Here is a 13387-nt window from a genome sequence, read left to right on the forward strand (position 1 = left end):
GGGCATGTCCCCCCCCCCCCGTACACATTTACCACTGCACGTAGACTGTTCATTGGAAATAAAGGAAACAGATCACAGTAGGGGATTTAAATTATCTTCCTCACTTTTCATTTTCTTCATTCTGAATTATAAGTCTCTACAACATTAACAAGGAAATGTTATTAGAGTAACATTTATCACAAATATTTAATGAAATAAACCTGTTTACACTCAGGGTGAGTTTTAGTGAAACAATATACCAACTGCGAATTATTATATTTCTGTAATTTAAAGTAATAAGCATCTGAGAAACAAATGAAACTTATACTACGTGGCAGTAACATTTCCCTTGCTTTGAAAATCACGTCTAATATTTGCAAAGTGAACTTCAAGTGCACATTATTGAACGTGGTGTAGGATTATACTTCCTGGGAATTATAATTATGATCAGAAAAATTAATTATAATTACGATACCTGGCGTTTATGGAAAACAAAACAGGTACATTTCCCGTCATATTAGTACAAAAGAAGCATTCGGTAAAATGATATCCGTGAGAAATTTTGTTTGTCTTTTGCATCTTCTGACGTTAGGAAAACATGCCATCAGGATATGAAATTGTTAGGGGCAAAAAAGGGACTCGTTGTTGGTACATAGCCGTGGGCGTTTTTTCTCCTTCTACAAGAACAGTCTGTTAGCATATAATTCCTTGCTCTCATTAAGATAAGTTGTCTGTATAGATATCTTTACGATTACAATGGGGTTGATTAATTTTCGTCATTTTAAGAACTCAGTGTAATATTTAAACGTATAAGGCCTATTTAACTTTTGAAAAACACATACTGAAGAAAAAATGATATGGATGACAAGCCTGTATTCCACCTTTTTACCCTAGACATTTCGGCCTTTTACAACAGTGTGGATAAACATGTTTAAAGAATATCCTACCCGGAGCGTCAGTGTACTAGGAAGTCTATATTGTACAGTTTTGATCATGGGAAACATTTACTGTCCCAACGAGGGTATGAAAATGTTTCGAAATACAAACATTTTCCTGGAGAAATACCAAGCATTCCAGTTTCCCCTGTATTATATCGTAGAGTTCACATATAGTCACAGGATGCCAAGATTCCCACGTTTATTCCTTAAAGATGAAGTTGAGTTCTGGTCATGCGATTGCATTGTGAAAGAAACGGTGTGGAACCGACCAGAAAAGGTTGATCATCTAGCATATAAGAATTTGTGTGTATTGCAAGGTTCTGGAATCATCAAAATGATAAGAAATTTGGCCAAGTCTTGGTAAAGTTACAAACACTTGCACAGAAAGAAGTATATGGGACTACACGAACACGTGGCGTAAAAAGCCGGCCCCCCGATTTTTACGATGTTACATGCATATTTAGAATATGAAGGCATTTGAAGAGCCATGCTTTTCAGGGAACATGTCTTAACTGATGTTCTTCCACACTTGCATAATAAGAGTGAGTAATGCTCACAAATTATTTTTCACCTCTTCCCAGAACTCAACCTTCTCTTTAAACTTCGTCTGGTATTTGAAAATTCATTGGATTTCGAAACTGGCAAAATATTAATGACAGAGCGGAGAAATGTTTTTCAGATGAGTAATCCCTATATCAAAGTAATGCCGTTAGTATATAAAAACATTTCATATTCAATGTTTCTGTCGATGTTTTATCTTGGTTTGGGTGCTTTCGATTCATTCTTCAGCTTTCCCTATTCACACACTTTGGAGTAAATTTTATCCAGCTTTTATTTTTAAGTCATACGCAGACCAAGTGCTTGATCAATAATCTTTTTAATTTTAATTTTATTTCTTTCTTTTAGGCCGGGGGCGGGCTTCTGGTGGCGGTTCTTCAATCATATTCTATATTTATATTTGACTGAGACCGCTGGGTATCACTATGAACAGTACCCCAGTCACTCCGATATTACCGCCATCCAGCCTGGGCGTACGCAGGGGGGGGGGGGGGGGGGGGGGGGGTTAAAATTTGAAAATTGCACCGAAAATTTCGCAACGACTCAGCCAGCCGGGGGGGGGGGTACATTTTTTTGGTCACCTTTTAGCACAAAACAAAACAAAACGTCTTTTTATTTTTTTTAATTATGATATTATAATTATTATACCACAAATGGGCAATATTTTGTGTATAGGATATCGGTCAGTTTGGCAGCATGAGGGGAATATTAAGGGTTTTAACACAATTGACTTTATTCATCAAAAATAACATTAACAAACAGAAAAGTTTAGCACGAAGTTTAATTCTAAAAGAGAAGAGATGATTGCTCATTATGCCAAGGAAATCCACACCCACCATGTATCTCTCTTTCTCTCTTCTCACACACACACTTCCTCTATCTATCAAACTTTCTCTCTCTCTCTCTCTCCCTCTCTCTCTATTTCACTACCTTCTCCATTTGTTTGTCAGTCTTAGTCTCCGTACTATTTATTCCTCTTCCCCCAAATCCATGTGTTCCTTCTCTGCTTCATCTCTCTCTCTACTTTCACCCCTCCCCCTCCCCCTCTCTCTCTCTCTCTCTCTCTCTCTCTCTCTCTCTCTCTCTCTCTCTCATTCATTCCTTCCCCCTCCCTCTCCCCCCCTCTCTCTCTCTCTCTCTCTCTCTCTCTTTCCTTCCTTCCTTCCCCTCCCCCCTCTCTCTCTCTCTCTCTCTCCTTCCTTCCTTCCCCCTCCCTATCCCCCTCTCTCTCTCTCCCTCTCTCTCCCGTTCTTAGTCTCTTTCTCACCCATCTCTCTCTCTCTCTCTCTCTCTCTCTCTCCCTCTCTCTCTCTCTCCCTCCCCCTCTCTCTCTCTCTCTCCCGCTATTAGTCTCTTTCTCACCCCTCTCCCTCGTCCCCCCTCTCTCTCTCTCTCTCTCTCCATTCTGTAATGATATATCCTAGAGCATGTACATGTACGCCTGTTTACTTTTCATCGAAACCATGTTATTATCAATGTGATGCTGTACAAACAAATCATAAGAGCAACAATGATATTGGAGTTCGAAAACCAGGTTGACATTTGGATTAAAAAATAACAATATGAAGAACAAAAAACGCCGATTTCATGTCGATTTAAAATTAGCTCATCTTTTTCTAGAATAATACACTTTATTACAATTCTTATAGAACATGATTTCAATATTACATTTGTAAATTTGAAATGATTCTTTACTTTTCACATAATTATCAAGACACCATCATAATGTGTTTATGGGAAATTAAGAACAATAATAAAATGACGCAAGGTCAGTGTACCCTTTTCAGTAACGAGTTTCAGTTGATGAAAGCGAGAGAGAGAGAGAGAGAGAAAGAAAGAGAGAGAGAGAGAGAAGAGAGAAAGAGAGAGAGAGAGAGAGAAAGAAAGAAAGAAAGAGAGAGAGAGAGAGAGAGAGAGAGAGAGAGAGAAGGGGGGGGGGTAAAATATCAAAGGCCACATGTCAGTGTTGTATTCTGTTTACGAGAAGCTCCGTAGTGATATTTATTTGCATATATTTCACAGATACATACATATATATAACGATCATATACTGATCATTCAGATCAGACCTACGACAGACTAGGACTTGGTACCAGTGGGGTTTCAGTTGATTTTTCTCAGTAGCGCAAAAAAACATCAGTTCGTTGATAATCTAGGTTTTAACTGTGAACTGAGAATATTGCTTTTAGAACAATCCTCCACATTTTCTGGAAGCAATATCGTATCAACTTATTTGAATAAATTATTGATTTTCGTGGATTTTCGTTGTATCTCAATTTTACACATACACGACAGACTAGGACTTGATACCAGTGGGGTTTTAGTGGGGTTTCAGTGGACTTTTCTCAGTAGCGCAAAAAAAACATCAGTTCGTGGATAATCTAGGTTTTAACTGTGAACTGAGAATACTGCTTTTAGAAAAATCCTCCACATTTTCTGGAAGCAATATCGTATCAACTTATTTAAATAAATTATTGATTTTCGTGGATTTTTTTTTAATCTAAATTTTACACACAGCTTTATAGAGAAGTCATGTATACATTGCGTGAGCCCAATATGGCCCGAAATAATTATTATTTGCCAAAGATTTCATTGATCCGTCTTTGGGTTATGACGAAGAGAATTTGATCATGTCAGATTATTGTTTAGGTTCGTTATTTCTTGACTCGTCCCTCTGCCGTGTATGCTATGGTAACAGCCCGCCTGTGTCATTTTGCACGTCCGTGTCCGCAGCTACGGTCGGGTAGTAAGCCAACCTCTACTATTCGTACGTCCTTCTTACGATGGCCGTACGATGTCTTTAATACGGCTCCGACTAGGTAGAAGACCTCAAGTAATCCGTGAAATGCTTGCAGGAAGCCCTTGCGCGGTTTGCACCGAAGTACAACGACTGCCTAGGTCTCGTGCGCTCATTAAAAAAACGTATACCCACACGCAGAGGATATTGGATATGTCGAGAGAAAAAACAAACTCTTGCAGGCGATTGAGTGTTCTGCTGCCTTAAAAAGAAAACGTGCAGACCCGTGAGTCCTATGCAAGGATTTCCTCCGAAATCCGTCGTAGAGCAGACGTAGAGAAGTGCACGGCCGGTTTTGACCACGGTCTTACAAATATATCCCTTTGCTCATTTGATTTATAACATACAACAGGTATCATTCACTTGCGTGAATTTTAATAAAGAAAACTCACAATGTTAGACATTACGCGCTCCAAAAGAAGAGGAGCCGTTTTTCGTGCAATCTCAATACACCTACGGTCCGGCCATCATGACCCTGATATAATATTTATTTTAATTAATTAAAATTTACTATGAACACATTTCAAAGGAAAATGAAACTGGTTGAAGATTGCATGGAGCTTTCTACAAATGCTTTGGGAAAGGTTAGACAAAGTTAGGAAACTACATGTACTTTTTTCCTGAGTACTAAAGGATACTTTCATGCCGTTTCATTTCCCTTTTTCTTTGCTATTGTTTTTAAATCTGCTTTACTATCAATATTATTGAATAACATACAGCAATCCAAATTATTATCATAGAAAGATCCGTTTTCAGACATGTATTTCCCTTCGTGATTACTCTTTTTTCATTTTCTACCCTGATGGGTAAAAATGGGGAACTGAGATTATGAAACACATTATTCTTTCTCGAAAATATTGAATATGGTGTTGAAAAAGATTCTCTCTAGAAAATTAACGTGCTTTGATAGCATCTGACTTCCATCACAATAAATGACCATGTAATGGTCATGATAGTATATTCCCCGAAACATGAAGATGAAAATACTTTGTTTATATTGTACGTCATATTGTATTTTATAATTGTGCATCTTCTCTTCACTTAATGAAGTTCATGATTACATCTATTTTTCTGAGTAAAAATAAATAAGATAAAATTTAAAATCAAATTCACTCTTTTAGCTTGCCTTGATAATTCCCGACATTTCTCGTATTTTCAGCTCACACTAGGTTTTACTTATCAAAATATACATCGAAACAACATTTCCAATAAGGCACATAGTCATTGAAATATCATAAAGCCTAATCCTATGAATTCAACAAGTCATTAAAACAGAAGATATTGGAAGACGAATCATTCTAATGACACAAAAGAGAGAGAAAATATATTTTTATTAAAAAGTACTCCACCCTGCTTGCGCGCACCATTCATCCAAAAGCTCGTTCGAACGTAAGTTGTGTCACATTGGATGAGAATGCATTTAATATAAATGAATATAATAATGTATAAAATATGATTGAAAGTTCAAAGTTCAACAGCTTCCTCACTGGTCACCCTGTTAGCACCAAATGAATTGAAAAGAACGTCTCGTATCGGCGCATCATCGACTGGTTCGTTGCCTTCGCTTATTGTGTCCGAATCACCTCCGATGTAACTATGATCCCTGACCTCACTTCCGGTCCCGACTGACGTCCCCAAGGCTTTGTAAAGAGGGTTCAATTCCATCTCAATGTCCTCTTCGAGGCTCGGTGAGAGCCCGAAGGCCGAGTCATCCGCCGTGATCGAGCCACCGTGCCCCGAATCAGGAACGCCATTTTGGTCCTCAACTGGAGAAACTTTGAGAAGTGGTGTAGCGACCGCTAGCGGTGAGACGGAGCGCAGTGCGACGTTTGGCGCGGTTTCGTCTTCATATTCACCATGGTAACCGCTAGAATTGAAAACCCAGCCTCCGCCGATTGGTGTGCCGCCATCTGCGTGGTCTCTGCCGCGTGCTAATGAGTTCCTCTGCTCCACTTTCTCATATTTTGAACTGAAGTCTCTGTGCAAAAAAAGGATATGGAAGAACAGAATAAAAGAAAATAAGAAGAATTAGATTAACATTTTGGCATGATGTGAGAACATTAGACTAATAGTTAAAATAGAATTAGACAGACTTCAAAAGGAGAAAGTCAATTAATCTCTTAGTTTAATGGCAGAGAGTATCAATAGTATAATGACAGGAATATCATTACATGCATCTGCGTCAGGTCTTTTACGTCTGAAGTAAAATAGAATTTAAATGAATACAATGTAACAGATATGTTACATGGAGAAGAAGGAGAAGAAGAAGAAGAAGAAGAAGAAGAAGAAGAAGAAGAAGGAGGAGGAGGAGGAGGAGGAGGAGGAGAAGAAGAAGAAGGAGACGAAGCAGAAGAAGGAGAAGAAGAAGAAGAAGAAGAAGAAGAAGAAGAAGAAGAAGAAGCAGAAGAAGGAGAAGGAGAAGAAGAAGAAGAAGAAGAAGAAGAAGAAGAAGAAGAAGAAGAAGGAAGAAGAGAAGAAGCAGAAGAAGCAGAAGAAGAAGAAGAAGAAGAAGAAGAAGAAGAAGAAGAAGAAGAAGAAGAAGAAGAAAAAAGAAGAAGAAGAAGAAGAAGAAGAAGAAGAAGAAGAAGAAGAAGAAGAAGAACACATACTTCTTTTTGAATTCGTAGTATCGTGCATTTCTCTTTCGTTGTCGTCGTCTATGACAGCATGCGACGATGATGAAGACTAAGATGAGGAGAACGAGACACGAGCCCGCTGTTGCACCAGCGATGATGATCAGGCGAAGGAATGATTCTGAAGAAGATCAAAAATGAAAAACGAAGTTTTATTACCATCTGTCCCAGAATAGATCAAAAATGTACCTCAAGAATGAGTGGCCTATTCTCAAAGGGAAAAATAATAATGATGACGAATATGTTAAATTCCCGTATGCCTACAATGGATATGATGAGAGAAATTATGTTCATGAAATATACAACAATTGGATGGCGAGATATAACATCTCTTGTAGAAAGCTTCTTGAAATTTTTTTTTTTAAGATTGTGTTACTAACAAAGGAAAGGGTTTGTTCGTGTGATAATTTCGAGTCGTACCTAAGGACATCCCGAAAATTTGTTGTCGAAGTTCTTTTTAAAAAGGAAGGCGACTCTCTTATCACAATATTAAAACTATATGTAAACAAAATATTCATTTCTAGCCCTCCGTCTGCAGGGTAAAACACTTATTACATCCCCCCCCCCCCCCATTACAAAATACCTGACCGTTACATTTACCTTATACAGTTAACAACTAAATTATTCATACCCTAACCAAATTTTGTATATTTAAAAAATATGTGAACATTTGAGTTGTTCCGATTGATTTTCCCTGAGAATGTCCCTAACTCAACCAGTCTACTTCCCATTCTTCAGGCGCGAAAAAGAAAAATATTTATATATTTATATTACCAGGGGTATGAATAATGCAGTTGTTAGCTGTAGTTTCATGGTATAGCATTCACCTTTAGAGCTCAATACCCATGATACCAGTTTTCCCTTTAAATCAAAACGCTCTATTTTTCCATGCGACCTTACTGCACTTGACAGTATTTTGATGACCTCTTGACCCCGCTTGTCAAGTTCACCTTCCTAGTTAACGTCCCAAGGTTAGTCTGACTACCAGCCGTCAAACTTTAACAACTAAATATAGGTGACATGACATACGGTATGTTGATATTTATATAGCGCATCACTTGTGTCTTTTTAAAACAAATACAAACATACATGAAAACATTCGAATATAGCAATCCTATGTGTATCCGGAATATCTCAGGAGAAAGCGATGCAGCTACAAACGTACACTGTGGGACAGACTACGATTTATGCATATAATTGGAGGATTGCATGCACTCCGACTTTAGCCCTCTTTTTTCGACTTTATTGTGTTTTTGTTGTTGGATGTTTGAGCATAACATCATTTCTTAGATGTAGTCACTGTTTTCATCAACTACACGAAGGGGGTATCTTCAAAAACAGCATGGTATGCAATAGACCGGTTTACTAGCATATTCAAATGTTTGGATGTTTCTTTCCTGCATGCATGGGGACTTAGTGACGAGTTAATCTATTAAACCTATCATCAATGAATGAACTACAATACTTGGAATCCAGTCTGCATACTTTACTTGATGTTATGTCGGGATAGCCTCAGATAATCTTTCTGGTTGCCAAGAACAACCTTTGTTTAAACAGTATGCGTAACATATGAATATGCTAGTAGCTAGACCGGTCCATTTCCTCTGAAAATAAATTATTATGCATCACCAACAAAAATTAAAACAATTTCGGGGGCTACTTTTCAAGCTTGCTTGCATGAAAATAACACTTTTTAATATGTTTTGCATTGAACTCTATGCACATTTTTTTAATTTTTTTATTTATATATATATTTTTTTTATTTTATTTTATTATTATTATTTATTTTATTTTTTATTTATTTTTTTTTTGGGGGGGGGAGCTCTTTTATGACTTTCGGGGGCTAAGTCTCCTCCGAGCCCCCGTGTATTTCCCCCCTAGTAATGTATTAAGTTGATATGTTATGTGTAAAGTAGATTTGAGTGAGAAAAATGAACGTGAACTCGAACTTGAACTTTCGCGATACTAAATGGATCCCAGGTAATACGTTGCCCCCGATAAACATTACGTAAAATGAAGATAGGTTATAGAAGGTTTGACCATTAGACTGACCCCTTAGCATTCCATAGAGATTTGCTTACTCCGGTGATATTTTGACGACTGCAATCAAAGATGAGTGTTATCGAAATTGATCTGATGTTGCTGTTACAAGTTCACAACAGTACTCGTCATCAGCTTAACGCGTTAGAAATATTATCAATGCATTTATACCAATGGGATGCTATCGTTAGACAAAGCTCACTAAAAAGATTAAGACAGATTCTTGAAAGGGAGTCCACGCTGATATCAAGTTGATTTTAGGAGTGGAAATATGAGAAAAAAGGGTTCGTGAAAGTTTGAGCAAAAAACAATTGAAAATTTCTTATATTTTTAATAAATTGCGATCAATCAAACATAATGGGCAACTCTGTGACGTATCTTGCGAGCTCCTCTCCCATTTATCAGGTATCAAATACAAATTCAAACAAATATATATTTTCTCTAAAGAGAATTTCCCTTCACCCTAAATATAATTATTGCAAATATGTTTTCAAACTTAAACCAAGATAATATCAAGATGGACTTCCCTTTCAACGCTTTTAATGATTTAAACTGTATTCAACAGTGTTAAGTTAAAGGAGATGATGACTGACAACTAAATATGTTGTAGATAAAAATGTCAAATAAATATATACAGAGAAAGAACAACAGGATACGCTACTTGCCTACTAGTATTACATATCAATACATTCATTACAATTCCTTATCAACATCGGATTCAATCTCAGAAGCAATTTCCTTTCTTCCCTAAACACCCGGCCCTGTTATTGCAATTTGTTGACCCTCCTTTTATATTGCTAAGCCAATCTCTTGGCAGTTTATCATCTCGACCAAATATTGGTTTATGGCAGACGCCGTTAGAACCAGCGTCACGGCACTCTTCCCACCTTAAATGCGCAATAAATCATAAACGGAATTGTAAAGACTCTCAGAGATCAAAGATGTGTTATGTGGATGGGATGGCGCATCTAGACCAGGGCACCGGGGGGGGGGGGGGGGGGGGGGGGGGGGTAAAAACATAGTTGAAGTGACCCATATAGTGCAGTATTGGAAACGGCATTTTAGGAGCCCATCTCTGCTTTGCAGCATGGGGGTATCGTCCCCTAGTGATCTTCTTTTTTGTTTGCAGGGGGGGGGGGGGGGTCTTCCGCGGATGTGCCTATATTTCATGCAGTTCCATATGCATCTCACATTTGACTTACGATTGATTCTCTAACCTCGCTTCCAACTACATGAAGATACAACGGGGTTTATCTTTTATTTTTCTTAGTCGGAAATCTTTCGGGAGGGGCAAATTACCCCCCTTGTCCCTTTACCCCTTCTATTGGGCAAATGTATTGAGGTCTGCTATAGCCATCATACATTGGTGTATTTTTGGCGACTGGATCAGCTGTCACATTGGGCATAGCGCAGATTCCATACATCATAATTCTCTACGCATACCCCCACCACCAGAGCCCGGCCCGGGTGCACATCCGCCCGGTTTGTATTTCACCTTGGCAGGCGAGAAGGGAGTTTAATTGGTTGCCAAGTTGATGTGAAGGTGCTATGTAGGTGAATGGAGCTTTGAATGAATAATTGTGAGATGCTTTTTTTACTCAAATTGACAGAAGCTGAAAGGATGAGGGGGGGGGGGGGGCTGATAAAATTAATTTTGTTTCAAAGTATAAAAAAAAGAGAGTGGGATGTAGAAGGATAAAAGTATGTAGGTGAATGGAGATTTGAATGAATATTTTGTGAGATGCTTTTTTACTCAAATTGACAGCAGGTGAAAGAATGAGGGGGGGGGGGGGGTGATAATAGTTATTTTGTTTCAAAGTACAAAGAAAGAGAGTGGGTTGGAGAAGGATAAAAGGGGGTATTGATATTGGAGTAGAGATGGAGAACAGATAATAGACTTATAGAGGGGTAGACAGAGACAGAAAGAGAGGGTAGTGGAGGAGACGAAGGAACGTATAGAGAGAGAGAGAGAGAGAGGGGCGAGAGAGAGAGAGAGAGAGAGAGAGAGAGGGGAGAGAGAGAGAGAGAGAGAGAGAGTAGGAGAGAGGGAGAAGGTTGGGGTTAGAATGTTCTTCAAAGCCTAAACTCGAAACAATGCAATCCGATTTGCTTTTTCTTTCACTAAGCTAATCGAGTTGATACTTCATCAATGACACAATGTAAGCCTAGTTGATGACATGGGGCCATCTATTAAGGGTAATCATATGTGTTAGACAGAGAAATGTAAAGGGTGAGATAGGGTTGGGGGAAAGACGGGTACAGAAACATGAGAAATGAATACAGAAAGGATGTTGCACATGTAAGAGAGCGAGAAAGGATGTAAAGAAAGCGAGAAAGGATAAGAGAGCGAGAAAGGACAAAGGAGATGGGATGGGAAGAGGGGGAAGGGAAAGAGGGGGGGGGGGGGAGTTTGATGAGAGATGATGACAAGAAGGTATTTCATTGATTATATATTTGGTTTGGTCTGAGCCATCCTCAGTCTGTGTTATGACATGTTGGCATCCGATGCAAACACGGTACCCACCCCTGTGATGTACAGAGATAAAGGATGACGATGTATTGTCCATCAAATAATATCTATATCTGCATTATTACATTCACATTTATGATACCTACACCTACTATACGAGCATAAAGAGAGTGAGTGCCAGAGAGAGGGGGAAGAGGATTGAGAAGAAGAAGAATAAGTAGAAGAAACAGAACAAGGAGAAGAAGAATAAAAGAAGAAAAAGAACAAGGAGAAGAAGAAGAAAAGAAGAAAAAGAACAAGAAGAACAAGAAAAGGAGAGGAAGAAGAATGAGAACAAGAAGAGGAGAGGAAGAAGAATGAGAACAAGAAGAGGAGAGGAAGAAGAATGAGAATAAGAAGAGGAGAGGAAGAAGAAGAATGGGAAGAAAGAGATAGAGAGAGAGAGAGAGGGAGAGAAAGAGAAAGAGAAAGAGGGGTGGGTGGCAGTGATTGGGAGGGGGTGTGAGCATGGGAGTGGGGTGTAGAGATACGGGGAAAAATGAGGGGGCAAAGAACATTATTTACCGGGATGGAATATTTCATAGATGATAGGCCAATGCCTACTACAGTTGCTATTATTGATTCATTTTAATTGAAAACATACTCACATTCGTGAAACTAAATATCAAAATGGAAATAATAACAGCAAATCGAGTTCATGAGGGCATTAGAACCCCGGTCCCGCACGAAAACAGGAAAAGGAAGAGGATTGAATAAGCACGTTTATTTATGTACATATAATAATAAAATAATGAAAGCGGTGAAAGGAAAAATGTCGAAATATCGAAATATCGAAAATAGCCAGCTTACCTGTGAAAATGCCCTCATCATCGCTAACTGCCGTAATGACGTCTTCATAAGTTGGATTAATACCGTCAGTGACTGGTTCGTATGTAACCAAATCATCTGTAGCCGTCGTCATTGACATCGTTTCGTTGTTCGTTACGCCCATACTGCTTAACGAAGTCGGCTGAATAGTTTCCATCGCATCTGATGAATTTAAAATCGACGGTGCAGATGATATCGATGTCGTTAAGTCTTTTTCGACGATGGACGTCGAGATCAGCGATGTCGCATCGGATTCGTCGATCAGGGGTCCCGTCGTTGGAAGATCTGTGCTGAGACTTTGCGGAGTGTTGGAATCGTTTTGTGCTTGATTTGTTGATAATTCCGTAAAAGGTACTTCTGTAGAGATGTTCAAGTTTGCAGTATCAGTTTGTGGCAACGCTGAAGCAGACGACGATGTCGCAGGCGCAGTCGTGTTGGTTGACGATGGAGGTTCTTGTGATGGCGGTGGCGTCAATGTGGAAAGTACAGTCACGATAACAGTTGATATCGACGTGAACGATACTGGTGGTTGCGTTACACCGTCTGCTGTAGTAAGGTCTGTGCGTAGGCCCACACCGCCGTCTGCGAATGGGACTGATGATTGTGCGTAGCTTGATGACGAAATCACTGCAGAAATGAAATAACCAAAAGATAAAGCAAAACAAGTTATTAATATGCTGAGTGATATAATAAATTGGCAACATCGCTTTGAAAACATCGTTTCAGCACTTTTTATAAGACAAAGCACACTTAGAAACTAAAAATCTACACAAGACATCAGCTTTACGTAAAGATAACCATGATAACTAGCAACTTCTTTCTGTTTGCCATGAGCACATTGTGAATGCACTTCTGCTATAATCTTTTTTTTCTGCACTGACTTTAATGGCCTCTCCTCAACATGTCAAGTTCTGCTTCTGAGACAAAAGAGATCGAGCAAGACGACATATTTTATCCATGTCGATTGTCAAATGCAGGCAGGCTAACTTGAGAACTTGACACTTTAGCTTATTGTTTTTATCATCACCTTCAAGGCAAAATCTCTCTCGAAGTCAAACCCTTTTCTCCGTCAACATCCAATTTTCTCCACGAATTGGAAAGCTGA

General features: G+C 38.8%; 1 protein-coding gene across 1 annotated transcript in view; it reads right to left on the reverse strand.

Annotated features, from left to right (window-relative positions):
- Positions 1–4283: 4283 nt before the first annotated feature.
- LOC594829 overlaps positions 4284–13387 on the reverse strand; it is a 36825-nt gene continuing 27721 nt past the window's right edge. The window contains exons 2-4 of the mRNA XM_011680973.2: positions 12265–12909; positions 6882–7026; positions 4284–6250 (exon numbers count right to left, since the gene is read on the reverse strand). Coding sequence (XP_011679275.2) covers positions 5737–6250; positions 6882–7026; positions 12265–12909 — 1304 coding nt within the window. The 3' untranslated portion in view covers positions 4284–5736. The remainder of the gene's footprint in view (positions 6251–6881; positions 7027–12264; positions 12910–13387) is intronic.

The sequence above is a fragment of the Strongylocentrotus purpuratus genome, unplaced genomic scaffold (assembly GCF_000002235.5).
Source record: "Strongylocentrotus purpuratus isolate Spur 01 unplaced genomic scaffold, Spur_5.0 spur5_scaffold_13, whole genome shotgun sequence".
Classification (NCBI taxonomy): domain Eukaryota; kingdom Metazoa; phylum Echinodermata; class Echinoidea; order Camarodonta; family Strongylocentrotidae; genus Strongylocentrotus; species Strongylocentrotus purpuratus.